The sequence below is a fragment of the Stenella coeruleoalba genome, assembly GCF_951394435.1.
Source record: "Stenella coeruleoalba genome assembly, chromosome: 8".
Classification (NCBI taxonomy): domain Eukaryota; kingdom Metazoa; phylum Chordata; class Mammalia; order Artiodactyla; family Delphinidae; genus Stenella; species Stenella coeruleoalba.
In genome coordinates, this window is record NC_137154.1 from 6,685,270 (window position 1) to 6,712,549 (window position 27,280).

At 54.2% G+C, this 27,280-nt stretch overlaps 3 protein-coding genes across 9 annotated transcripts; 2 read left to right on the plus strand and 1 right to left on the minus strand.

Annotated features, from left to right (window-relative positions):
- Window positions 1–14,353: 14,353 nt before the first annotated feature.
- FOSL1 (FOS like 1, AP-1 transcription factor subunit) lies at window positions 14,354–19,348 on the plus strand (the record flags this gene model as incomplete). Of its 5 annotated transcripts, XM_079929280.1 has the most annotated exons (4): window positions 14,354–14,443; window positions 16,263–16,460; window positions 18,371–18,478; window positions 18,929–19,348. In XM_079929280.1, the coding sequence occupies 4 exons, from the start codon at window positions 14,354–14,356 to the stop codon at window positions 19,346–19,348; spliced, it is 816 nt and encodes a 271-aa protein (XP_079785406.1). The 5 variants fall into 5 exon arrangements, with proteins under 5 accessions (XP_079785406.1, XP_079785407.1, XP_079785408.1 ...); XM_079929281.1 differs by lacking the exon at window positions 18,371–18,478; XM_079929282.1 differs by lacking the exon at window positions 16,263–16,460.
- A 1,263-nt stretch (window positions 19,349–20,611) lies between these two features.
- Window positions 20,612–21,639, minus strand: CCDC85B (coiled-coil domain containing 85B). 2 transcript variants are annotated; one of them, XM_079928153.1, is made up of 2 exons: window positions 21,392–21,639; window positions 20,898–21,236 (listed from the first exon to the last, which is right to left on the minus strand). In XM_079928153.1, exons 1-2 carry the CDS (start codon window positions 21,447–21,449, stop codon window positions 21,037–21,039), a joined length of 258 nt encoding a protein of 85 aa, XP_079784279.1. In that variant the 5' UTR covers window positions 21,450–21,639; the 3' UTR covers window positions 20,898–21,036. The 2 variants fall into 2 exon arrangements, with proteins under 2 accessions (XP_079784278.1, XP_079784279.1); XM_079928152.1 differs by having other exon boundaries at window positions 20,612–21,639.
- A 1,811-nt stretch (window positions 21,640–23,450) lies between these two features.
- On the plus strand, window positions 23,451–27,224 carry FIBP (FGF1 intracellular binding protein). 2 transcript variants are annotated; one of them, XM_079929342.1, is made up of 10 exons: window positions 23,451–23,685; window positions 23,887–24,085; window positions 24,287–24,413; window positions 24,918–25,018; window positions 25,515–25,669; window positions 25,991–26,099; window positions 26,177–26,240; window positions 26,490–26,576; window positions 26,664–26,761; window positions 27,101–27,224. In XM_079929342.1, the coding sequence occupies exons 1-10, from the start codon at window positions 23,601–23,603 to the stop codon at window positions 27,168–27,170; spliced, it is 1,095 nt and encodes a 364-aa protein (XP_079785468.1). In that variant the 5' UTR covers window positions 23,451–23,600; the 3' UTR covers window positions 27,171–27,224. The 2 variants fall into 2 exon arrangements, with proteins under 2 accessions (XP_079785468.1, XP_079785469.1); XM_079929343.1 differs by having other exon boundaries at window positions 23,453–23,685; window positions 25,515–25,648.
- The last annotated feature ends 56 nt before the right edge of the window (window positions 27,225–27,280 follow it).

The following is a 27,280-nucleotide window of genomic DNA, read 5'->3' on the forward strand; positions in this document are numbered from 1 at the left end:
TGGGTCTGTGTCTTGAGTGTTTTTGAAGACACTGTGTTGGTGGTTACCTGCTTTGGTTGCTGGAGAGAGGCAGGGCCAGGAGAGACTGCCCTTCTGTTCTGACTGGGCCCCCCCGACTGCCTCCAGTAGTAAGATATGCCTCACAGCCAAGGCTGGAGCCTCTCTGAGAGCCTCTGCAAAGCCGGCCCTGTTTCCCCTCCATCCCAAGAATCAGAATTAGTTTCTCAGTGACTTCCCATAAATTCAAAGATTTGGCCCAGCAAAGTCTGAGGGGCTACTGCTAGCTCAGAGGGTATATTTGTGCCCACTAGAGAAAGGTACCTCCTTGGTCCTGGCAGTTCTAGGCCGGGGCACATGGTCTGGTGAACAGAGGATGGGTTGGGTTTCAGCCGCCTAGGCTGGATATCCTTGTGCAGTGAACAACCTGCACAACCTCAGGGAGCCTTGGAAGTCCTCCCATTTCTACTCACCTCTCCCGCCTCCCTGACCATCACAGAGGCCACTGGACTGTTTGCACATCACTTCCATATGGATTATTTAATTCTCGCAACCTAACAGGAGGAGATTTGGGCCCAATTTATGGTCAAGAAAATTGAGGCCAAGAGGGGAGAGAGATGATCCCTCAGGGTCATGCAGTGAGTTGGGCAGAGTTGAGACTTGCACCCCAGTTCTCCTCAGGCAGAGTGGCGTCCCTGGCCTCACCTGCAGTTAGCTTTTTGCAACCCAGCAGGCACATTCACTCAACATGACCTCCCTGGGCCATACCGCTCAGCTGAGGCTGCTATAGCTTCTGGGAGGGCCCTGGGCTTGGCTGGCGGCTCCTGGCAGGGAGCCCCTTGGGACGCTGCTCTCGTGCCGTGCTGGAGCTGACTCAGCCTCCAGCAGCCTCATCAAATTGGAATTTGGAGCAGGGGAGCGGAGATGCCACCAGGCTGACTGGGTGGAAGTAGGTGAGTCATAAGATGCTGGCTCGGCCCCCTCCCCAGCCTCCTCCGCACCCGGGGCTGAGTCCCCTTCAGCCCAGCCCTGGGAAGTTCCCAGGGTTGGGTGGTCTCCAGGTCAAAGCCTGGTGCCCCTCAGACTGTCAGTGCCTTGCACTTACCCAAATGGGGCCAAGGCTTGGGAGGATCCTGGCCAGGCCCTTGTGGGTCCCACAAAGATGCCCAAGTGGTGTCAACACCACCTGGTTCTTCCATAAGTAGCCATTTCACACACTTAGCGCCTGTCCTCCATCGTCATGGTCCTGCTTTAGCCCCTTCCTCACTCTCTCTCCCAAACCATTACAACTTGCCTCTTCTGCCCCATTCCCCCTCCCTCCCCCCACTGCCAGCTGTCCTGCAGAGCGGCCTGTGTCCATCTGCTACTCAAAGCCCTTCTGTGGCTCCCCACAGCCGGCAACTTAGAGTCCCCTCTCCTGAGCCCGTTATGGCCTAGCCCCCGCCCCCAGCTGCCCCAGCTTCCCTCAGGCGTCCCTTTCTGCCCCTGCTCACCCCCGCCCCCCAGCCCGGAGCCAACTGGCTCTCCTCCCTTCACCCCTGGCACGCAGCCCTGGGCCTCAGGCTCTTCCTTCTGCTTGAACACCTGCCTTGCAGTGAGGATCGAGGGGTTACTTATGTAACCACTGGATTAATGTCTCTCTCCCGCTGCTGGCCCCTAAGCCACGTGCCCAGACTATGCTCAGTGAAGGCAGAACAATGCCTAAATCTCAGCCCTGTCCCCAGAGGGCCTAGCACAGTTTGTGGCCAGAGCAACCTTTTCATAAATTATTGAATGAATGAATGAGTGACTCAAGTCCATCCCCTGCCACTGCCTGCAGCCTCATCTCCTCCACTCCCTGCTTCACTGCTTCTGGGTCCAGAACCATGAGCTGCCTGTGTTTTTCCTGCACACCCGCTAGCCTCCTCATTTTTGTGCCTATTCTCATGCTGTTGCCTCTGCCTGGTATACCTGACCCTCACCCGCTTCCCTGGCTGACTCCAGATCTCAGATGCACATGCTCAGGTGTCATCCACTCAAGAGGTTCCCCCTCCCCCAGCCATGCACACCCCAGGCTCCCGTAACGCACACGCACCTGTGTCTCTCATCGGCGCATCGGAAGCCCCTCAAGGACAGTGGCTGCGCTTTATCCCCCAGCGTGTCCTCAGCATCCAGCATAGTACCTGGCTTAGCATAAGTGCCAAATAAACATGATTGAATAACTGAGTGACTGAATGAAAGTTGCCCTCTGTCTCTGGGCCTCAGTTTCCTCATTCCATTCATAACAAGAGCAAGGCACTGTGCTAAGTGTGTACCTACGTTATCTAAGCCTCACCCAGCTCTACTATTATTGCCATTTTGCAGAAGAGGAAACTGAAGCCCAGAGTGGTTCAGTAATTGTTTCAAGGTTACAGAGTTCAATATTTGAATCCCGGTCATTCAGCTCCACAGCACCCAGTGCACTGTTGAGCCCCCCACTATGTGAAAGTGCTGTGGGGAGGGGGGCTGCCGAGGTAATTGAGATCCAGCAAGGACTTAGGATCTGATTTGGAAAGCACACAGGTTCGGCCCTCAAAACCACCTGAGAGAGAGGCTGGGCCAAGACTAAGATTCCCATTTTACTGTTGGAGAAACTGAGGCCCAGAGAGTAGAGTGACTAAGCCTACTGAGCAGGAAGGATCTCCCGGGCCTACAGCGGGGACTGCTCCCCTGCCAGGGCAAGAGCTCCCAAGACACACCCACTCAGGCTGGCAGGGAATTGTGTCCTGTTTGTCTGGCCCGTTCCCATACAGGCATCAGGGAGCAGCCCTGACCCGGGGTAGGCCAGGCTGGATAAATTTGGACAAGCCGCTGTGCTCTGCTCCCTTTTATAAAACCACAGAAGGATGACTGAGCCAGGAAAAGGAGGACACCTGCACCGCATCTACTCCCGCTCGCATGCACCGCGAACCCCAGCCCCCAGGCAGGAGGCTCCAGAGGGGATAGCCTGTGAATGGGGAGAATCTCTACCCACCTCCTGATTCCGGCTAGGGTGAGGGGCTGAATCGGGGAGGACAGGAAACAGCTGAGTCGGGAGAAAGCTTCAGCCAGAGCTTTGGCGAGGTTTGGGGGATTTTCCCAGCAACTGCACCCCACTCCCGCCCACTGGGAGGGGCCCTGGCAGAGACCAGGCTTGGGTCACACAGCTGATTCATCTGAGGAGGGAAACTCCCCGTTTCTCTGACGCGCATCCCCCAGGTGCTGAGGAGTAACCTGAGGGCACCTAGCCCAGAAACCTACCTTTCCTTGATTACTGGCCTCCTAGTAGGGCTTGAAAACCCCCCAGGCTGGACAGAGGGACAGAGTTGGGCAGGGTGGCAGGGCATCGGGGCAGCTTCCTAGGGAATAGAGGCAGAGACTGGAACCAGAGCGACGGCTGGACAAGGGGCACCTCAGGCATTTTCCCCCCCTTACCCATTTTTCAGATGAGAAAACTGAGGCTCAGATAGCAAGAACAAACACACATGCAGACCTGCTCTGTTCCAGACACTACTCTAAGCAGTTTGTACGCATTCACCCCTTTTGGTCCTCACAGCCCTCGTTTTACTGAGGAGTAAACTGAGCCGAAAGGGGGTAAGTAAAGGCCACAGTCAAGGCTGGAAATGCTCCGGAGGCTCTCCACAACGCCCGAGCGCTGTGCACACCCCTACGGCAGGGTGCTCCCCCCTCTCCCTGAGCACCTCTGGCCCCAGGGGCCAGAGACCTCCCTGGGGTGAAGTCTGAAGTGGTCTCTGGGGACCCTTTATCCTCACGTCCCAACTCAGGCCCCTGGGAACCTTAGAGGACAGGCAGGTCACCCACGGGACCCTGGCTCCTCCGAGGCTAAAGGGAGAAAGCTGGCTCCTGCAGAAAAAAAATCAGCCAAACCCACAGAGGGCAGGAGAGGGCAGCGAGGCGTTCCCGCCAAAATCTTCCTCTGGAGGGTTTTGACTCCTTTCCAAAGACCAATCCTTTCCCGCCCCCCCATCCCTGCGTCAGAGCCTCCCTTTCCTGTCTGCCTGCCCCCGGCCCTGACACCACACACACTCATGCCCGCACACACAGGCACACACGTGCACACCGAGAGTCCAGCCTCCAGGCCACTGCCCCTCAGCAGGCCGGCCCTGCGCCCTCTGTCCTGGGCCAGGGGCCCGCTGGCTACTCGAGGGGAGCTGAGGGTGTGGCTCTGTGGAGTGTAGCCCAGGGCCCCACGCAGACAACTCTGCCCATCTGGCTCCCACTCACAAGCGGATGACTCACCCCCTTGTCCCCCATGACTCAGTTTACACGGGTGCCCAGAGGTCCTCCCAGCGAGGGTGGGGCGGTTTATTAGCCCAGCCCAGGCCCACCAGCCTTTCATCCCTGGATGAGAGTTTCATCCCCCTCCTGGCCCACAGCCAGAGCTGGCACCCGGAGCCTGGAGCCTGGAGGTGGCGGGAAGCCTCAGGCCTGGGAGGGTAGGAGAGTCCAAGAACTGAGTGACAGTCCCCAACTTCCCTGGACCTGGGTCTGCAGGGAACAGCAGCTACTCTAAGAAATAAGAGGCCAGGCTGAGCGGGCAGAGCGCCATCACGGGCACCAACAGCAGAGCCCTCGATGTCCTGCATTCAGAGGAAATGGTCCACGTGGCACAAAACATAACAGCAAGAAAACCCTCACTAACGTGTATTGATCGCTTACTGTGCCAGTCCTGTGCTAAGTGCCATCCACACCTTGCCTCATGTACTGAAGGGCGCGTACAATCATTATGATCTCCGTCTTAAAAGTGAGGAAACAAGCATAAAGAAGAGAATGACCCAGGTCACACAGCCAGGACTCAAACCCAGGCCATCCAACTCCAGAGCTCACGTTGCTATCCCTCCTGCCTCCCTGAGCCGCGCTGGTTGGAAGAGGGATGACGGCCCAGTCTGCCCTGCCCCTTCCCCCAGCTCACCTCTGCGGAAACCTCTGGTTTTAGGGATCACTGTATGTAAACCACTAATCTGCAAGAAGGAAAAACTGAGGCTCCCAGAGGGAAAAAGACTGGCCTGAGGTCCCATAACAAATCAGAGGTGCAGCCAGAGCTGGGACCATGTAGTTAACACTCTCCCCAGCGCCCTGGGATGGAGAGGTCTGCCCCGCACAGACTCCCTGTAACCCTTTAGCCCAGCTCCTTTCCCTCTCTGGAGCCTCATGTGCTCCTCTGCATCATGGGGACAGGACTGCCTTCACAGCAGGGTGGCATGAGGCTCAAAGGACAGCAGAGGGACCAGTGCTCAGTGGCATCTGGGGAATGAGGAGGGTGATACCTAGGCCCTGGAAGCAGCAGCCCAGCCCCTTCTCATCCCACCCCGTTCCTCGGCCCGGGCCCCACCAAATGGCTCCCTCCACCCCACGGGCCAGAAGACCTTCCCATAAGGGACTCCAGCCCCCTCCTCCCCAGACTCCAGCCTCAGTAAAGTGAGCATAGGTCCCTTCCCCGTTCAAACAGCACTCAGGGGTCCTCTTGTCCTCTAGCCCAAGTCAAGCCCCTCACACGGGACTAAGGGCCCTGGCTTAGGCCTCACTCAGCCCACCCTTCCCATCGTGGTCCCAATACACATTCTACCACATGCCCTAGACAACAGGGAGCCAGGCCTCGCCTCTCCCAACCCCCGGGCCTTTGTAAAGCCTACTGACTCCAAATCCAGAAATATCTCCTCCATCTTCAGATACCCCTCAACCAGGAAACCTGCTGCCCCTACCCTCACAATAGGAAAGCATCCTTCCTTCCTGGGCGCTCCTGTAATTCCCCCGGCACTCTCCAGCTCCTGGCCCCAGCACTCTCTACCTTCCACCAGGGATGTTTTCCTCAGCAGCTGATCCCTTTTTTGGGCTGTAAACACCTTGGGGCCAGGACCAAGTCTGCTTCCCTACCTCCCCGACTGCTGGTTCCATTCGACTTTAACTCTGTTAATTCAGGAGAATGGATAAACTTGTCCATCATGCAACGGGACCAGACTCAGAAATCAAAAGAAGTGAATTACTGCTACCCACAACCTGAATGAATCTCACAGACATAATGGTGAGAAACGGAAACCAGACACAAAAGAGCACACACTGTATGATTCCACTGATGTGCAAATCTAGAAGAGACAAAACTGATCTATGGTGATAGAACCGAGATAAGTGACTTTCTGGGGTAGGGCGGATTGACTGCAAAGGGGCAGGAGAAAATTTGCTGGTGGATGGAAATATTCTATATCGTGACTGGAATGTGCTTACATGAGTGAATACAAATGGTCAGACATAAGACCGGCACATTTTTTAAAATGTAAATTTTACTGAATGTAAAATATACCTCAACGAAGTAGATTTTTGTTTGATGGGGCAGGTCTACATATACTCAGTGGAAGGATTTCCAAGATATAAGAAAACAAAAAAGCAAGGAGCAAAACAGGGTATAGAGCAGGCTAACTTCTGGGTAAAAAGATAGGCAAGCGACTGAATACACTAGAGAGGGAGGCTTTTCACTGTACACCCTTGGGTGGCTTCTGGATCTTGAAGCATGTAAATGTATTACCTAGTTGAAAAACAAATGCAATGAAAAATTTTAAAACATAAGGCAAAGTAAAAAATAAAAATCATGTTTTAAAATAATTTTTTCTCTTACATGCACTATATATATATATATATATATATATATAGTGTTTTGTGTTTGTCTCCCCCAAACAGAAAATCTTTAAAAATTATTCTGAGCAGGTTAAAAAAAAAATGTAATACCCTGCATAGTGCTATGGGACTCTATTACATGAGGGATTTAACCTAGGTTAAGGACTCATGGGACTTATCTGGTGGCGCAGTGGTTAAGAATCCGCCTGCCAATGCAGGGGACACGGGTTCGAGCCCTGGTCCAGGAAGATCCCACATGCCGCGGAGTAGCTGAGCCCGTGTGCCACAACTGCTGAGCCTGCACTCTGCAGCCTGCAAGCCACAACTACTGAAGCCCGTGCACCGAGACCCCGTGCTCCACAATGAGAAGCCCGCGCACCACAATGAAGAGTAGCCCCCACTCGTCGCAACTAGAGAAATCCCGAGTGCAGCAACGAAGACCCAATGCAGCCAAAAATAAATAAATATATAAAAATTAAAAAAAAAAAAAAAAAGGACTCATGAGGACTTCCCTGGTGGTCCAGTGGTTAAGAATCAAAATTCCAATTCAGGGGACGCAGGTTCAGTCCCTGGTCGGGGAACTAAGATACCACATGCCGTGGGGCAACTAAGCCCAAGTGTTGCAACTACTGAGCCTGCACGCAACAACTAGAGAGAAGCCCGCGTGCCACAAAGAAGAGCCCGCATGCCACAAAGAAAGAGCCCACATGCCGCAACTAAGACCAAATGCAGCCAATAAATAAATAAATAAATAAAGGACTCATGGACTCATGGAAGGCCTCCTGAGGAAGTGATGGGGAAACTGAGACCTGCAAGATGAGAGTTGCCCAGGCAAGGGGATGAGGGAGGGCATTGTGGGCAGAGAGAATAGCCTCTGCAAAGGTGAGAAGCTTGGTCCAGTAGTAAGCCTGGTGCAGAGAGAGTAACTGGGTGCTGCTGAGGGAGAACCCTGGGCAGGTGGCCCACACCTGGAAGGGCCTGGGATGCCATGTTAAGGATTCTGGCTGTTTTCAAAGGACAGACCAGTAAGGCAGTGAGGAGCTCAGGCTCCGGAGACTGACTGCTTAGGTTCAAATCCTGGCTCCACAATTTCCTTGCTGTGTGGCTTTCAGCTAGTTGATTAATTTCTCTATGCCTCCATTCCCTAATCTGTAAAATGGGTATAATATTATTATCTGTCTCTACAGGGTTGTTGTGAGGATTAATGAATTACTTTGAACAGTGCCTGGTTCATAAGAGCTACATGAGCGTGAGCCACTAGTGTGACCCTTTTGGCCCTCCAAGTCCCCCAATCAACAGACAACCAAAAAGAACACAGAGTGTATCAAGCATCCTGACCCCACCCCTTCCCAAACCTCAGACCCTCCTGTGTAGCAGCAATCTGAAGCGTGGTGGCTCGGAAGGGTCCAAGTCTGAGGGTGAAATGGTCAGAATTGTAAGAGATTTTTCTGTAAACATTGTCAGGATTTTAAAAATTCCTCAGGCTGCTTGTGGGAAGTGGAGGGGAGGGAGCAAGCTGGAGGCTGTGGAGAGTGTCCAGAACAGATGGAGGGGACTAGGACCAAGGGAAAAAAATCTTTTTGTTGAAATGAACTGAAATGTCACCTCCAGATGTGGGGAGACTGGAATTCTGACCCACTGCTGGTGGGTTGGAGAACTGTTGGAGAGAATCAAAGCCAAATTTATAGGTACGCTATGACCCACAAATCCACCCCGGGCACATATCCAAGAGAAGTGAGTGCAATTGGCCACCGAAGGACATATCAAGAATGCTCACGAGGGAATTCCCTGGCGGTCCAGTGGTCAGGACTCCGTGCTTCCACTGCAGGAGGCACAGGTTCGATCCCTGGTTGGGGAACTAAGATCCTGCAAGTCACGCGCAGCACAGCCAAAAAAAAATGTTCACAGCAGCCTTATTCAGAAGAGCCCCAAACTTGGAGAGCCCCCAATATCATCATCAGAAGAATGTAGAGAATGATTATGGGATATTTGTGCAATGAAATGCTACACAGTAATGGGAAAGACCAAGCTACTGCTTTACCCAACAATGTAGACGAATCCCTCAGACATGCTGTGTAAAAGAAGCCAGACCCCGGACTTCCCTGGTGGTCCAGTGGTTAAGGCTCCGTGCTTCCAATGCAGGGGGCGCGCAGGTTCGATCCCTGGTCAGGGAAACAGAATCCCACATTCCGCATGGTGCGGCCAAAAAAAAAAAAAAGAAACCAGACCCAAGAGAGTACATGCTGTATGTTTCCATTTACATGAAGTTCAAGAACAGGCAAAAACTGATCTATGACTCTAGAAGTCAGAATAGTGGTTACCTATAGATGGGGGATGGTGAGTGGGAGGAGGCAGAAAGAGGTTCTGGGCTGTTGGAAATACCCTACACCTTGATCAGGGTGGTAGCTACATGCGTTTACATACATGTAAAAAATCACTGACCTGAACATATTGGATGAGTGCACTTTACTGTAGTTATGTTAAACTTCAATTTCATCAACAACCTAAATATAAGAATCAAAATTATAAAACTATTAGAAGAAAACATAGGGGTGAATGTTCATGACCTCAAATTTGGCAATGGATTCTTCAATTGGACACTGGGAGCATGAGCAACAGAAGGAAAAATAGATGAACCGAACTTCAAAAAAATTATAAAAACTTTTGGGCATCAAAGGACTTTATGAAGAATGTGAAAAGACCACCTACAGAATGTTAGAAAACATTTGCAAATCATATATCTGATAAGCATTTGGTAGCCAGAATATATAAAGAACTCATGTAATTCAGCAACAACAAAAAGAAAGCAACCTAATTAAAAATGGGCAAAGGACTTAAATACACATTTGTCCAAAAAATATATACAAATGGCCAACAAGCATATGAAAAGATGTTCATTGGTCATTAAGGAACATGATTGGTTATTAAGGAAATGCAAATCAAGACACAATGAATAGAGAACAAACGTATGGACACCAAGGGGGGAAAGCGGCGGTGGGGGGGGGGGTAGAGGGTGGTGTGATGAACTGGGAGATTGGGATTGACATATATACACTAATATGTGTAAAATGGATAACTAATAAGAACCTGCTGTATAAAAAAATAAATAAAATAAAATTCAAAAAAGAAAAAGAGACACAATCACTTCACACACTCTAGGATATATTTTAAAAACAGAAAATAATAAGTGTTGGCAAGGATGTAGAGAAATTAGAACCCTCAGGCACTACTGGTAGGAATGTAAAAGGGTACAACCACTGTGTAAAACAGTCTGGCAGTTCTCACAAGATTACACAGAGAGTTACCATATGACCCAGCAATTCCACTGTTAGGTATATGCCCAAGATAAATGGAAACACATGTTCACACAAAAGCTTGTACACAATGTCCACAGAAGCATTATTCATAATAGCCAAAAAGTAGAAACAACCCAACGTCCATCAACTGACGAATAAATAAATTGTGGTAGAGCCATACAATTGAATACTATTCAGCCATAGAAAGGAATGAGGTGTTGCTACTTGCTACAGCACTGATCAGCCTGGAAAACATTATGTTAAGTGAAAGAAGCCGGACACAAAAGGTCACAAATTGTACAATAAATTTTCCATTTATATGAAATGTCCATATGAGGCAAATCTGTAGAAACAGAAAGCAGATTAGTGGATACCAGGGGATGGGAGGAGGGGCTAATTGGGAGTCATTACTTAATGGATATGGAGTGTTTTTCTGGGATAATTTAAAAGTTTTAAAACTAGAGAGAAGTGGTGGTTGCACAACATCGTGAATGCACAAAATCCCATTGAAGTGTACACTTTAAAATGGCTAGGAAGGGGCTTCCCTGGTGGCGCAGCGGTTGAGATTCCGCCTGTCGATGCAGGGGACACGGGTTTGGGCCTTGGTCTGGGAAGATCCCACATGCCGTGGAGCGGCTGGGCCCGTGAGCCATGGCCGCTGAGCCTGTGCTCCACAACGGGAGAGGCCCATGTACGCAAAAAAAAAAAAAAAAAAGGCTAGGAAGGAACTTCCCTGTTGGCGCAGTGATTAAGTATCCGCCTCCCAATGCAGGGACACGAATTCGATCCCTGGTCCGGGAAGACCTCACATGCCGCGGAGCAACTAAGCCCGTGCGCTGCAACTACTGAGCCTGCGCTCTAGAGCCCACGAGTTACAACTACTGAAGCCCACGCGCCTAGAGCCCGTGCTCCGCAACAAGAGAAGCCACCGCAATGAAAAGTGTGCATACTGCAACGAAGAATAGCCCCAGCTCGCCATAACTAGGGAAAGCCCATGTGCAGGAAGGAAGACCCAACGCAGCCAAAAATAAAAATCAATTAATTAATTAAAAGACTAACAAAACATTAATTAAAAATGGCTAATTGTATGTTATATGAATTTCACCTCAATTTTAAAACTAAATAAACTTCAATGTAGAAAGTGAACGCAAACTGGAAAACAAACATCACCTACAATGCCCTGGGAGCATTGACAGAACCTACTGGGCGCAAGGCACACTCATCCACCACCTCCTTTCACCTCATTGCAGCCCCAGGAGGTGGGGATTGTCAGGGACTCAGAGAGGGAAGGTGATTGAGCCAGTCTCACACAGCTGCCAAGGGACAATGCCTGGATCTTTCAGACCTCCCAGCCCCCAGACTCCTGAAACCACTGTGGCCCCCTGGGATTCTCACCAGGCCTCCCTGGGTGGGAGCCGGTGAGGTCAGGGGCCAGGAACGTTACTGCAGCCACGAGGCGGGCGTTAGTGACTGAGGAGCTTGGAATGTGCTGCCTCTGAAAGGACCTCCTTGTGGCTCCACTGACGGTTAGAGCAGGAAGGGACTTTCAGAGTCACGTAATCACACACACACACACACACACACACACACACACGAAACCTGAGCCCCTGCTCAGTCACTGTCCCAGGCTGCTTGGGGAGTGGGGGTAGGGTGGTGTTTCTGGAGCCGGCAGACGAATGCAGTCAAGGCTGACCTGTGTTAAGCCTCGCATGTGCCACAACCTGGCTGCCTGTGTCACTCCGACCTGTCCTGCTTGGACTTAGCCAAGGAATTCAGATATCAGTTAGTGTGTGTGCATGCGCGTGAGTACCTTAGCATGCAGAGCCCCCAGAGCTCCCAGCCCTGGGGCTTTTTATTAACACGTAATTATTTTTGCTATTTGTCAAATGTTTACTATATGCTGTATGAAGCATGTGACATCATTTTATATCTATTCTCCGACAACCCTGAGACGTTATCACTATATAGTTATCGTTATGTCTTCATTTTACAGATGAGGCTCTGAGAGACTGTATGCCTCACCCAGAGCACACAGCTGGCGAGCAGCCTAACCAGGATTCGAATTCAGACCTCAGGCTTGTCTGATTCCAGCATATCTGTTCTTTTCCGTGAATCACACTGCCTGAAAAAATCTCTCTCTCTCTCTCTCCCCCTCTCTCTCTCATGCACGCACATGCACACACACACGTGCACACACACACACACACACCCATATATTTCTCATTCTGGTAAACTGCTGGTGGTTCCTCTTCTTTTTAGAGAATGACAAGCATTGAGTAGAATAAGGGCAAGGGAGAGGCACCAGGCTGGTAACCACCTTCTGAGTGCACGTCACTTTACGGCCTACAAAGCACTTTCACATTTGTGATCTCATCTGATCCCATAGCAACCCCATGAGGTCAGCAGGAGGCTCAATTATTTCCATTGGGAGTGGGACTTAGCAGGAAGGTGACCCGCCCAGGGTAACAGAGACAGAAAATGGTGGTACTGAGACTGGAAGCCCAGGGCCAAGCTGGCCTCTTGGCTCTAAGTCCTGAATGTGTCAACTGACCCTGACGTCTGTCCCCAAGTAAGGCAGCCCAGGTCCCCACCTTCCTGAAATCTTCCCTCCCTGAGGACAAAACTGGAGCTGATCAAAAGGAGGTACCAATGGAGGGCCTCCCTAGTGGCACAGTGGTTAAGAATCTGCCTGCCAATGCAAGGGACACAGGTTCAAGCCCTGGTCCGGGAAGATCCTACATGGCGCGGAGCAACTAAGCTCGTGCGCCACAACTACTGAGCCTGAGCTCTAGAGCCCGCAAGTCACAACTACTGAGCCCACATGCCACAACTACTGAAGCCTGCGCGCCTAGAGCCCGTGCTCTGCAACAAGAGAAGTCACGACAACGAGAAACCTGCGCACTGCAACAAAGAGTAGCCCCCGCTCACCGCAACTAGAGAAAGGCCGCGCACAGTAACAAAGACCCAACACAGCCAAAAATAAATAAATAAACAAATAAACAATTTTTTAAAAAGGAGGTACCAGTGGAAAGCAGGAGAGCCCAACTCTCTCTCTGTATAGTTGTGTGACACTGGCAGCTCCTTGTTCTCTCCTCAGTTTCTTCATCTGTAGAATGGGAAGAGGCAAAGAAGAAGTTTCAGGGTGGTTCTCTCAGCACTGATATTGTGCATGTGTGAAAACATGTCTGTCTGCGAGGGCTTTGAAAACCCTTGCCTGAGCCCGGGCTTGGAGCTCCCACAGCCCTGATTTGGCAACCTGCTTCAGCCACTGGCTTAGTGATCTTAGGCACCTCATTTCAACATCTCTCAGCTTCAGTTTCCCCATCTGTAAAATGGGGATGATAACGACACCTACCTCCCATGGTTGTTGGTCTTTGGTTGTTGACATTTGGTCCTGGCCTCACATTCACACAGACCTTTGACATAATCCCCAAACAAGGGTGGTGACTATGCAGTCCTGGAAGAGCAGTTACAGTATTTAAAGAAGATGGCGTTTATCAGAGCACAGGACAACTGTGTCCCACCACAGGCTCTCACTGCTTATAGGGGCTCTGAATTAAAATTTGTTATAGCTCCTGAGATTATCCTGAGAGTAGTGCAATTATATTGCATTGCATTTGTGGGTAGTTCAACGCATTATTATGTCATTGTGAGCATTTAAAATATACACCATTTTGGTAACCCTGGTTTGTCATTTATTCACTTTTTAGTATACCTGAACCCTAAAACAATGCAAGTGAGTGGGCCTCACCCCAAGACTTGGATGGTAGTAGCACGGTCCCTGGCAGTAAATGATGATGATGATAATAATTACATCAATCACATTTATAATCCGATTTACAGTTTCCAGACCACTTTCACATTCTTCATTCCAACTTCCCACGCGTGGCAAGCTCGCTATGTGATTATTCCGTCCCATTTTACGGATGCAAACACTGAGGCCAGACCAAGCAGTGAGAGGCTCTGGAGTCTGGCGGCGGAGGTCTAGGTCTGCGCTTGAGGCCTGGGCGGGGCTGGGTGGGGCGGGGCGCCCGGCTGCTCTCAGGTGCGTCTGTCCGCGGGGGAATCCTTCGCTCCACCTGGGCGCGGCGAGGAAATTGCACCATGTATGGGCAGCTACGTCAGAGGGGGCGGACCCGCCGCTGTCTCTGGGGGCCGCCAAGTCCTCCCCTTTTGCCCAACAAAAGTCGGCTACTGGATCGTAGGAAGCGATGAAAAGTTCAGGGCGGACTGACAAAAGGCAGTGCGTCTGGAGAGGTGGAGCCCAGAGTTGTCCAGAGCCGCTGCGATACGCCCGCTCTCCGCTCCCACCCCCAGTGGAAGTGGTTCAGCCCGAGGACTTCTCATTCATAAAAAGAAAAGACTCCGCTAGGAGCGAGTGAGTCAGAACCGAAGCCGCCGACGCGGACCCCACAAAGCAGCCAGCCCAGGGCATGTTCCGAGACTACGGGGAACCCGGGCCGAGCTCCGGGGCCGGTGGTGCGTACGGCGGCCCGGCGCAGCCCCCGGCGACAGGCCAGCAGGTGAGAGGAACCCGACGCCTGGGATCCCCAGGTGGACAGAGCCTGGGACTGTGCGGGCCGCTCCCGCACACTCGGGGACTGGGACCGGGAACAAGGAGCAGGGAATGGGTCTCGGAGCAGTGGCAGCGGATTATGCCCATTCTCCGCTGTCTAAGGGCACTTTCTCCCCCACTCCCCAGCGGAACGGGCGCGGCGGGCGGAGCAAACATCTGCGAACATCCCCTCTCGCGCTCGTACCCCTTCCCGTCTCTGTCTGCTGTCTATCTGTCCCTCCGTCTCCGTTACCTTCTTTCCTTCTTCCTGTTCACCGCTAATTTCTTTGTCCCATCTACGTCGGAAGGGGACCCCTTAGTCCGGGATTAGTCCTAGCCCCGACAGGATCAGAGAGGGTCTGATCCATCTCGGACTCACTTTCCGAGGTCCGGAGTCTGAGCCGCGGCCGCCGAGACGTCCCTACGCACGGGATCCACCGCCAGGCTAGCCCCGACTGCGAATCCTCGGCAGTCTGTCTGTGATCATCCGTGTGCCTGACCGTTTGTTTGTCCCTCCCCACCCCGTCGCCAAGTCCTCATCCCCATCTCGGCGCAGTGGAGCCTGGTGGGCCCCGGGAGACTGGCCCTTGACCCTTTTACGGGTTGGGGCCGGTGGAAACCGCGAGGTGCCGGAAGTGCGCGAGGTCCTGCAGCGGCAACTCCCGCGCCCCCGACTCTCGGCACCGAACGGCGTCCGCTGAGGGTTGAGGGGGGACCCGGGAGGCTGCAGGTGTCCATTTCCTGTCGAGGGGCCGTGAGCACGTGTCGCTAGGGGAGGGAAGGAGTGGCGTCCGTTCCGCCGAGTCACGGCGGCGAGTCACGGTGGCTGACTCACCCGGAGCGCCCCTCCCTTCCTGGCTCGGAGCGTCCCGGGCCCGGACAACCTCGGGAGCGGGAGATGCCGCCGGCGGCACCTCGGCCCGGAACTGGGGTCACTGGGTCACTAGGCCCGCAGCGCTGAGCCGGGGACACTGCTGTCCAGACTTGCCTGGGCTTGAACCCAGTTCTCCTCCGGAACACTGAGCCCCCATCTCAACCCATTCCTCACGTTTCTGGCTGAAAGTATCATGACAGGTAATACCTGGAGCGCATACTGTGCAGCCTTGCATTGTGATGGGCAGTTTCCACCTCATTTACTTTACCTCACAGAATCCAAGACCCCACTGATTTTAAAACCCACCATTATTTTGTGCCACTAATTTTTTTTTTAAAGTTACCAATTCAACTATGATTTCAGAGCTACTGAAGGGAACTTGTTAGCATCAGTGAAATGCTGTAATCCTCACCTATGACAATATTAAAAACAAGGAAACGGAGGCACATTGAAGTTAAATAATTCGCCCTGACAGCCGGTAAATGGCTGAGCTAAGATTAGAACTGGGCTAGCTTGAACTCAGAGCAGTGGCTCTTGCCCACCATGGCCCCTGTGTGTTGGGCACCTGCCAGTTACCAGGCTCTGTCACACACACATTCTCTCACCTGATTCTCACAGTCACCCTCGAAGTTAGGGGCTGTCATTATCCTCTTTATGTAGATGGGACTCAGGCAGGGTGCAAAAGTGGGTAAGAAGAGCCTGGCTGCCTGGATCCAAACCCCACTTCCCACTTATTGGCTGTGTGTCTAGGGACAACTGTTTTCCTGTCAGAAAATGAAGATACTCTTGTGCAAATTATATGAGTCAGTATTTGTAAAGTGGTTGGGACAGCACCTGGAATTCACACTTTATTACTGGAAGCCCCTCAATCCACAGAGACCTTATCCCTGGCCCTCCATGTCTTATCCCTCAGAAGTTCCACCTCGTGCCAAGCATCAACACTGTGAGTGGCAGCCAGGAGCTGCAGTGGATGGTTCAGCCTCACTTCCTGGGACCCAGCAGCTACCCCAGGCCTCTGGCCTACCCCCAGTACAGTCCCCCACAGCCCCGGCCAGGAGTCATACGGGCCCTGGGCCAAACTCCAGCAGTGCGTCGCCGGCCCTGTGAACAGGTAAGAAGCAGTGGCGTTTGCACGGGTTCTTGTGCCCACAGGGATGCTGAGGTGCAGAGCATAAGCTCTTGCCCAGAACGCAGGCTTAGAAGGGGCATGGGGAGAACAGACCCACTGGTGACTACTGGCCAAGACAGAAAGTGATGAGACCCCCTGGGGAGACCCAGAGGGCAAAGCAGTCACTTCTGGATCAAGGAAGGCTTCCTACAGGCCTAGAAGGATGGGTAGGATTTGAATAGAGAGAAAGATGAAAGAAAAGACATTCCAGGAAGAGGGGATGGCAGGAGAAGGAACGGAGGTAGCAGTGAGAACATGCAAGGTGTATGTGTGGAAAGTTGTGTGGACAGTAGAGGGTCTCCAGCTGCTGACAGGTATGGAGAGGGCGGGCTTATGCTGTCTATGTTGCTGGGAAGAGAACAGAAAGAGGAGGGTTCCCTTCAGCTACTCTCTGAGGCTCTGTTTCTTATCTCATTTAATCCTCACGAAAACCCTCTTGGGAATGAACTCTGGTATTCCCCATTTTACAGCCAAGGAAATGAAGGCACAGAGAGGTAGTCACTTGCCCAAGATCACACAAGTACTGAGTAATGAGACAGGTCTGTCCAATTCTAAAGTCAGATCGTAACCACTAATCCACACTGTCTCACCAGGAGGTTAAGAGAAGGCTTGAAGCTTAGAGAGCTGGGAACTCTTACCTCCCAAACCACGGTTCTTAGCAGCACACTGCTAATAAACTCCGTGCCAAAATAAATGAATAAGAGCTAGAGGGTCTTTAGGGAGTGGTTCCACTTTCCTCTCCCTGGGGCATTTTGGTATCTGAGACTATAGTGGGTGAGGTCTGCACGTTAAGGAGCTTGCTCTGACAGCAGGGTAGAGGATGGGGAAGACGTCAGGATCCTAACAAAGATGTGCCGTCGGCCAGGGGTGACTTCCCCAGAAACAGAATGGCTGGCTTTTGTGACCAACTGGAAGGAGACCATGGTGTAAGCCCCAGAGGCAGGCTCCTGGACTTCCTTCAGCCATGATCCTGGGTACTCCTAGACTGAGGCTGTGAGCTGTGAGTGGGGTCCTTTCGGGGGAGGTGGTCTCCATCAGCTGGCCTCTTTCTCAATGTTAAATAGAGTGAGTGGATTTTAATTTCTGCTCTGGAACCACAAACAAGTTATTCTTTCTTCTCTGGGCTTCAGTTCCTTACACGAAAAGTTGGGTTAAGAATCTTTATAAACAGATGTAGAGAACAAACGTATGGACACCAAGGGGGGAAAGCGGCGGGGTGGGGGGGCATGTGGGGTGGGATGAACTGGGAGACTGGGATTGACATATATACACTAATATGTATAAAATAGATAATAAGAACCTGCTGTATAAAAAAAAATAAATAAAACTTAAATGATTAAAAGGAATCTGTGTAAAGCTCTTAGCTGGCACATAGTAGATTCCCGATGAACAACTACTTAGCAGCTCTCATTAGCCCCTCTTGGTGCTTACAGCCCCTGGGGAAGAGGAGACTCGGTTATCAAGAGACTGAAAAGAATGAGGGTCCTTTTAAAAAGAGTGGCCTGGTCCCAGAGGCTCATGGGAGGAAAGGCCACTTATAGCTGCGGAATGAAAGAAGCTTCCAGGAACGGCCGGGGTCGGGTGGGGAATCTTAGCTGAGCCTGGGAGAGGAGGAGGGTTAAGGTTTGTAGAAGGACGGGAAGGGCATTCCGAGAGGAATCATAGGAGGCAAAAGCTGGGTGCGAGGAGGAAATATGACTCATCCAAGCTTACTAAAGCGGGTAACCGGTCGGGGTGCAGAGGTCCCAAAACGCAGCCTGAGGGTGCCCCTGCGCTGCCATGCCCTCGGCCAGGCTCCTACCACTGGGCCAGCAGCACAGGGTCCACCTCACTGCTCTCTCTACCCTCCCCAGATCAGCCCCGAGGAGGAGGAACGCCGTCGAGTGAGGCGCGAGAGGAACAAGCTAGCCGCGGCCAAGTGCAGGAACCGGAGGAAAGAACTGACCGACTTCCTGCAGGCGGTGAGCACCGGCGAGTGCGGAGGGTGCCCAGGTCCCGGCCCACCCAACCTCAAAAGGCCCCCAGTTCCCAAGAGCCCGCGGGGCCGCAGGGGGCGCCGGTATATGAAGTCCCCTGCCCCACCCCCGGCTCCCTGTCGGAGGCGCACTCCGACGAGGAAAATGTGATTAAAAATTAATTGCAGCGGGTCTCTCTCTGAACAGAGAAGAGCTGAAGCTGGGACCGACAATGTCCTTCGAAGATGCCCCCCGAGCCTGATGGGAGTCGTGCCCATTTTCTCCCATCGACTCATGGGAGTTGTAGTCCAGACTTGCTGGAGACTCCCCACTCCCCCCCGCCCCCTCGCCACCACCACCCACCTTCCGCGCCCCAACCTTCCAATCACTACCACAGTGGGAGGCTCCGCGGTATTCAGCCCTCATCCTCCTGACTCCTCTCCTGATCGTCCACAGGAGACCGACAAACTGGAGGACGAGAAATCCGGGCTGCAGCGAGAGATTGAGGAGCTGCAGAAACAGAAGGAGCGCCTGGAGCTGGTGCTGGAAGCCCACCGCCCCATCTGCAAAATCCCGGAAGGGGCCAAGGAGAGCGAAACCAGCGGCACAGGCGGTACCAGTGGCACCAGCAGCCCACCAGCCCCCTCCCGCTCTGTGCCTCGTATCTCCCTTTCCCCAGGGCCTGTGCTTGAACCCGAAGCATTGCACACTCCCACGCTCATGACCACACCCTCCCTGACTCCTTTCACCCCCAGTCTGGTCTTCACCTACCCCAGCACACCGGAGCCCTGTGCCTCAGCCCACCGCAGGAGTAGCAGCAGCAGTGGGGACCCCTCTTCTGACCCCCTTGGCTCCCCAACCCTCCTGGCCTTATGAGGCACTCCAGCCCCCACTCCCTGCGGGTGCTACCCTCACCAATATTTCCCTGCCCATTGGTCCAGCTGGCCTGGACCATATCTCATGTCCAACCCCAGCAGATTCTTCTCCATCCCTCCAGATGAGACTGGGCATATTTTGCTTCCTGGTAGTGCCAGCTTGGGGCTACCAAAGCTGCCCCCTCTTTCTCTAGAGCTGGCCTCTCTAGCACAATTTGCACTAAGTCAGAGACAAAGTGGTTCCTGTTTGTTGGAGAAAATTCCGGGCAGCTCCCAAGGGACTTTGTAGATTCTCAGAGGTCCTCTGGAGCCCTAAATCCCTGCAGATCACCCCTATAGTCACCATCACCCTCTTCCTGTGATTCACCCAACCCTACCCCTGACAGGAGGTGATGCTCTACCCGCCGAGAACACTAACTCACCCAGCCCCACTGCCAGCAGCACCAGGTTATTGAACCAGGACACTCTGCCAGCCCCTCATAAGTGGAACAGCTCAGGAGGTGCCAGAGGTTTCTATGATGAGCTGACCTGCAGCCCCAGCTCTGAGAAGACTTTAGCTCCAAGCCTCCACAGCGTGGGCAGCTGCTATTTATTTTCCTAAAGAGAGTATTTTTATACAAACCTGCCAAAATGGAATAAAAGGCTTGCAGCTCTAGCCTGCTCTCATTGGACCCAGAGGCTAAAGGGAGAAGATTTGGAGCCAGAAGCCCTAGGCTCCCATTTCAGCTCCACCAATTCACTACATGACCTTGGACAAATTCTTTGATATTTCTGGACCTTGATTTTCTTATCTGACAAGTGAGGCTACGTCTGTTCTGCCTCAGCTCCAGGACTGAGAGAAGGCACAGAAGTGCTATGAGGTGCCAAGCCAAGAGGATTACCATCCTCCTCCTGGTGGGGGCCCACAGTACTCCCACAGGAGGGCACTGTTATGCCCCTTCCAGCCTCCCGGGAGGCGGCTGAGTGGGTTTCAGGCCCCCAACACCTGCTTCCTGCCCCATTGTCTTGGACAGGAAGGAGCCGGGAAGGGAGCTGGAGCCACTTCAGGGGCTGGATTACGGCCTGTCCTGGGGCCTGATGGGGGGAGCCAGTGGCTTACCACGGTCCCACATCCCGCCCCAGGATGCAAGTAATGGGGGAGTCAGACACCTTAGTTCTGCAGTCCCTCCAGATGGGAATGGTACCCAGTCTCAACGTCCCCGCCCTCGTCCCAACGCCGGCGAGTCCCAAACAGACGCTGCCCCAGCCATGGGCTCTGCTTCCGCCTCAGTTTATTAGCCTCCACCCAGCCCCCAGCAAGTCCCTCCGCTCCAGCCTCCAGTCCCCCTCCTGCCCCGCCAGCGAGCGCCAGGGGCCCTCCTCAGTGTTAGGGTTTCTAAGTCCATGCCAGCGGCCCCTCGTGCGCAGCGGGGGCGGCGTCCGGGTGCCGAGGTCCACCGCAATCTCCGCGCTGGAGGAGCAATCCGGGCGGGCGTCGGCGCGAAGCTGTGCCCTCAATCATCTGGGGAGCAGGCCAGGGGCAACTGATCGGGGCTGCCCACGCTGCCGGTACTGGAGCTTCCATCGCCCAGGTCACGGGGACCGCAGGGGGGCAAGGCCAGCTCGGGTGTCGGCCCAGGGCCAGAGCCCCCCGAGCCGCCGGTACCGCCGCGCGGGCCCCACTCCTCGCCCAGTGCCAGGCAGAGCTCCTTAAGGGCCAGGTTCTCCCGCAGCAGCTCCTCCTGGCGGCCTTCCAGCTCGGCCAGCTTCTGCCAACAACCGCCTAGATCCTCGCGCACGGCTCGGGATGCTTGGGTCCCGAAGAGCTGCCACTGGCGAGCGGCTCGCCGCCCTCGCTGGCGCTCCGAGTCCAGGAAGCAGCAGAGGTCGCGCAGCTCGCGGTTCTCGGCCTGTAGGCGCCGGTTGAGCTGCTTGAGCTCGCGTATCTCGCCCAGGTGACCCTGTAGCTGCCGATTCACCTCCTGCATGAGACGGCCGCGCTGCACCAGAGCCGCCAGACGCGCCGCCTCCTCCCGCCGCAGGCGCCGCACCAGCTCCTCCTTGCCCAGAGCCGCCATCTCTTCATCCGTCAGCTCCTCCAGGCCGCCCGTCTCGGCCTCCATGGCTGCTCAAGCCTCTGGAGCATCGCCTGCCCGCCGCCGCGGCCCAGGAGCCCCACGACGAGCTCCTCGCCGCTGGGGCTCAGGCACCCGCTCCGCGGACAGGCTGTGGTAGAGATAGCTTAGGCTGCAGCAGCCGCGCGTGGGTGGGCACGCGGCGGGGCGCGCGCCGGGTCGGGACTGCATGGCGTCAAGGAAGAACAGCCAATCCGAGCCAGCTCCCTCGGAAGGGGCGGTGCCTAGGAGCCGGGAGCAAGGCCCTTCCCCGCCCACTCTGGACCGCGGAGTCCCCGACGCTCGCGGACACTCGGTACCCGCGTCACCGACCTCCGCGGCAGTCAACAGCAAACTAGAAGCTTCGTATCTTCCAATTCGAAACCTCCTCAAGCTCGAGCTCCCTCTGAGAACCAAGATTCGGGGGTCGGCCCCCGACTTTCCTGCCCACCCCCGGGCGAAATCCAGACGGATCGCCTTTTCTTCCTTCCTAGCTTTGCTCGAACTCAAGAGTCTCGGCTCACTGAGCATCGCTCCCAGTCCACGGAAACATAAGTCCAAACGTCCTGGCTCACCATCAGCCTATTCTCCTTCTCACGGACCGTGTCCTGCCCAGTGGGAGGGCCATACAAGGGATTCTTTTGTTCAATAAACTATTATTGTATGTAAGGCTTATAGAGAAACAAACTTGATCAATATCCTTATACTGTCCTTAAAGAGATCGTAATCTGGCAGAGGAGACGAGCTGCGTTAAACAAAAAGCAAATGGAAGAAGAGCACATTTTGAGGGACCGCCCCCTACCTGCAAAAGGTTTCCCAAAAGGGGTGATATCCGAGGGGCCCTGAAAGATGCATAGGACTTTGGCAAGTAATGAGAGAGCTATTTCAAGGAGAGGGAATAGCATGATGAAAATCGCTGGGGTCTGAAAGAGGCTTGCTGCTTTGGAAACCGTGAGAGTAGCTTGTTTTTTGGGTTTTTTGTTTATTTGTTTGTTTTGGAAAGGCAGGTGCTTAGAGAAAGTGGTAAGAGAGGAAGGGAGGTAACAAAGGTAATCAGAAGCCAGATTTTTAAGAGTTTTCAATACCAGGCTGGAGCGTTTACACAGGCCAGTAAGAATTTAAGCAGGAGAGTAACATTTTTAAATATGCATTTTGTAAAAAAGGTTGTTTGGACGGCTTTGTGTGGGATGGACCACAGGGAGGGGATGTAGGCAGAGAGATTACTAAGAACACTGTATCAATGGGCAAGGAGAGCTATGCAGAAGGAGTGGGCTGGGACAGTGCCAGTGGGGGTGGAGAGGACAGAACAGATACTAGAAATATTCAGGAGGCAAATCGGCAGAACTGAATGTAGGGAGAGAGGAGTCTGGGAGAAAGCCCAGGTTTCTGGTATGAGAACCGCGTGGATGGTGGGGCTGTCACCAAGATAGGAACGCAGGAAAGAAACAGATTCGGGAGACCGACAGGTCTGTCTGGCTTTTGAAGGTCCTGTGGGGGACAGAGTGGAGTCACACATAGGTGGCCGTCTGGATGTGGACTTGCAGACAGAGCTCTAAGCTGCAGAATAAGAGAGGTCATTAGTGTGGGGGGGGGAGGTGGTTAAAACCATGGGAACAGGTGCCCCATGTTCAGGAGAGGGGCTCGTCTGCAGGATGGACTGAGGGGCTCCCACCCAGCAAGGGCCCTTGAGGATGAGCCAGACACCTTTTTTTCAGAGAAAAGACTTAGGATAGAGCCCAGTGGAGACCCTAAATTTAGGATACAGGTCAAAGTAGGGAGGCCCCGAAAAGGGCAGAGAAAAACCAGAAGGATGTGAGGGTAGAGGTTGCCGGGATAGGTCAAACTGGCCGGAGAACTTGGTTCTGGACGCCCTCCCGCTAACCTGGCCGGGGTGAGGGTGGGGTGGGGTGGGGACTGAGAGCCTGAGATTCCCCCTCCCGCTGAGAGGAGGGCGGGGCTACTCCACTGCCTCCGTCTCCGCCTCTTTCCTCGCCGCTCCTGCCCCGACGCGCTCTGTCCCGGAAGTGGTCCTTTTCTGGCTCCGGGTGCCGGGAGCCGAATGCCTGTGCTCACGGAAGCGGCCCGGCGGCGGCGCGCCGGGCCCGGGCAGTGCTTGCTCCTGCTGGGGCGCTGCGGTAGCGCCCGGGTCCCGGCGTCGCCATGGCCAGCGAGCTGGACATCTTCGTGGGGAACACGACCCTCATCGACGAGGACGTGTATCGCCTCTGGCTGGACGGTTATTCTGGTCTGTGGGGGACCGTCTGTGGGTGCCGGTTTGGCGGAGCTGTTGTTTTGGATGGGAGAGCGGGCAGAGCCAGGAGTAGGCATCCTATAGGGCAGTGGGCAGAGGCCTGGGAGTACCGAATACCTAGGGGTCGGGGCTGGAATCCCTGAAGGGCCTCTGGGGTCGGCGGGGCGGAGCCTGATGCTAGCGCTCACTTCCTAGTGAGCGACGCGGTGGCCCTGAGGGTGCGCTCGGGAATCCTGGAGCAGACCGGCGCCACAGCAGCGGTGCTGCAGAGCGACACCATGGACCACTACCGTACTTTCCAAATGCTTGAGCGCCTGCTACACGCCCCGCCCAAGCTGCTGCACCAGCTCATCTTTCAGATCCCGCCCTCTCGACAGGCGCTGCTCATCGAGAGGTGCTCACCTGGCGGGATGGTGGGGACGCCAACCAGTCTGGCCATATACCCATTTTGCAGGCTGAAAATGAGGCCCAGGGAGGGACGGGGCTTATCTAGGCCGGGAGAAAGTTGAGAGCAGAAGGGGCCAAACCCAGGTCCTGCCAGTTCTCCTTTCGCCTCCTTTATGGAAAGTCAGCAGTGTCCCCTGACTCCTCACAGGTACTATGCCTTTGACGAGGCCTTTGTGCGGGAGGTGCTGGGCAAGAAGCTGTCCAAGGGCACTAAGAAAGACCTGGATGACATCAGCACCAAAACAGGCATCACCCTCAAGAGCTGCCGGAGACAGGTGGACACCACACTCATCTGCAGCCCGCCCCTTCACACCATCCCTTTGGTCACTGCCCCACCTCCAGGCTCCTCCAGCACCTCGGTGGCAGTGGCTTCATATCCACTCTGCTCTCTTTTTGGCCCTTCCAAGCCACTCCCTACTCTTCAGCCAGAGCGGCCTCTCGGAAGCCCAGATCTGACCTTAGCTTTCCTGGGGCTTAGCCAGGACGGTCAGTTTCAGCACAAATTAGTGAAGAACTGGAGAGCATGATGCTAAAATGGGGGTGAATTTATTGATAAGAGTGAGGAAACATGTATCCAAGGCAAGATGGCAGAAGCTGGTGAACACTTGTTGAATTGATAACAGGTATTAATAATTAATAGTTTGTTGAAGGAATAACAGATGCTCCCTCAGTGTCTGTTGACTGTATAGGTGGGTAGGTGATAGAGGGACGTTCACTAAACAGCTTATTGGGTGAGCAACCTCTGACCAGTCCTCTCTCCTCCTCTAACTGCCCTGCAGTTTGACAACTTTAAGCGAGTCTTCAAGGTGGTGGAGGAAATGCGGGGCTCCCTGGTCGATAACATCCAGCAACACTTCCTCCTGTCTGACCGGCTGGCCAGGTGAGGGGCTAGATGAGGAGCCAGCTGCCTCCCCCTCCTGCACACTCCTTCCTTGCCCCCTGAGGCTGGTCCATATTCCCCACACCAACCCGCTTGACCTCCTGGCTGGGCTGGGGGGATGGTTATCCCACTCCTGGTCTGCACTTTGGATCAGACTGGCCTGGGTTTGAATCCCAGCCCGGCCATTCACCAACTGGGCTGTTGCGAGGTGCCACATGGAAAGCCCATGACGGCACAGCCCCTGGGGCTTAGTATGTACTCAGTGAATGGTAGCTGTTACCCTGTGGTCTCCCACTGTGTCCCTTAGGAGACCTGGGCTGAAACCTTCTCTTTCCCCAGATGAGGAGGCCCAGAGAAAAGTGACTTGAAACACATCACACAGTGAGTTAGGGTAGAGAGAGGCCAGAACTCGGATGCCCAGCCAGTGTTGCAGGTGGGAGCTGCTCGCTAAGAAGGAATTTCAAGCCCTGATGGGCCCACTCTCCCCTCCCTGCAGGGACTATGCAGCCATCGTCTTCTTTGCCAACAATCGCTTTGAGACAGGGAAGAAAAAACTGCAGTATCTGAGCTTTGGGGACTTTGCCTTCTGTGCTGAGCTCATGATCCAGAACTGGACCCTTGGAGCCGTCGGTGAGGCCCCCACCGACCCAGGTGCCTGGACACCTCCTCACCTTCTCAGGGCCTGGCTTCCCACCAGCGGTTTCTCCTGCAGGCCCCCGTTCCCAGCATCCTTTCTTCTTCAGGGCCCCTCCCCAGCCACTTCTGCTCCCAGTCCGGTGTTCCCACCCACACGTCTGCAGACAAAGGGCCCACGGCTTCCCTATGGCTTGGGGCCAGTCACTCCACGTCCCTCACACTCCACTTGCTCTTTTGTCTCATGGGGCGCAATGAGGTGGTGGGGGAGGAAGGCTCGGGATGTCACAGGAGGGGTTTTTATCTCCCACCCCAACTCCCTTCATGGACCTCACTCAGACCCCCAGGCGGATGACATGGACATGGACTTAGACAAGGAGTTTCTCCAGGACTTGAAGGAGCTCAAGGTGCTTGTGGCTGACAAGGACCTTCTGGACCTGCACAAGAGGTGACCCTTGGGGTCTATGGGGCGGGGCCTGAAGTGGGGGCCCAGGCGACTCTGGGCTTGACCCTGTCTCCCTGCAGCCTGGTGTGCACTGCCCTCCGGGGAAAGCTCGGGGTCTTCTCTGAGATGGAAGCCAACTTCAAGGTCTGTGGCCCAATCCAGCCTCTGTCCAATTGGCATCGTCAGCCTCCAGAGCACTGTCCCCTCTGGGCAGCTCTGCTCATGCCTGAGATTGACCGGCAGGTGGCGCTGCTGCTCCCTCTGCCTGCCTGTGAAGGGGGAGCCAGCTCTTAAACAATGGGGAGTTATTTGATGGAGGGAGGTGGATAGATTTGGGCTCAGCCCCCAGCCTCTTGGGCAGAAGGCAGAACTCCCAGGCTCCCTGCCCCACAGAACCTGTCCCGGGGGCTGGTGAATGTGGCCGCCAAGCTGACCCACAATAAGGATGTCAGAGACCTGTTTGTGGACCTTGTGGAGAAGGTGAGCTGTCCTGCCCGCTGCCCTCTGATCCCCATCCTGGCCTGTCCCTGGGCTGTACCAGTGCTAGATGTTACCTCGGACCCACAGTTCGTGGAACCCTGCCGCTCCGACCACTGGCCGTTGAATGATGTGCGACTCTTCCTGACTCAGTATTCGGCATCGGTCCACTCCCTGGATGGCTTCCGGTGAGACACCCCAGGCTTCCTCACTCTGCCGGCCTCCTTCTGGGGCCTAGCCCTCCTGCAGACTCAGAGTTCCCTGTTCTGTCGCCCTGGAGGTGGAAGTCTGTGTTGACTAGAGTCTCAGCTCCACCTCTTGGAAGCTGTGACCCTGACTTTGGACAGGTTCCTTAACCTCTCCCTTCCTCAGTCCCCTCGTACATAAGCTGGGGGTGATAATAATGAGGATCATAGGAATATTGTGAGGATCAAACAAGTGAGGGTGTAGAGAGCACTTAGAGCAGTGTCATGACACGAGGGGCATACAGTAAACGTCAGCCGATCCCGTTACTGTTACCATTGCAGGCACCAGGCCCTCTGGGACCGCTACATGGGCACCCTCCGTGGCTGCCTCCTGCGTCTCTGTCATGACTGAGGCCCCCTCCCCCTGCCCTGCCCACATTGACAATAAAGTTGCCATGACTTTGGAGGAGGCTGTGAGTGGGTACAATTATGGGTCCGCGTGTGGGAGTGTGTGCAGGTTGC

Excerpts from the sequence above, each read along its gene's own strand:
- FIBP (XM_079929342.1), top strand. The coding sequence starts at position 23,601 with ATGGCCAGCGAGCTGGACATCTTCGTGGGGAACACGACCCTCATCGAC. Across the intron at positions 24,414-24,917 it reads TCAAGAGCTGCCGGAGACAG|TTTGACAACTTTAAGCGAGT; the intron begins GTGGACACCACA and ends ACTGCCCTGCAG. Across the intron at positions 26,577-26,663 it reads TTGTGGACCTTGTGGAGAAG|TTCGTGGAACCCTGCCGCTC; the intron begins GTGAGCTGTCCT and ends TCGGACCCACAG.
- CCDC85B (XM_079928152.1), bottom strand. The coding sequence starts at position 21,449 with ATGGAGGCCGAGACGGGCGGCCTGGAGGAGCTGACGGATGAAGAGATG.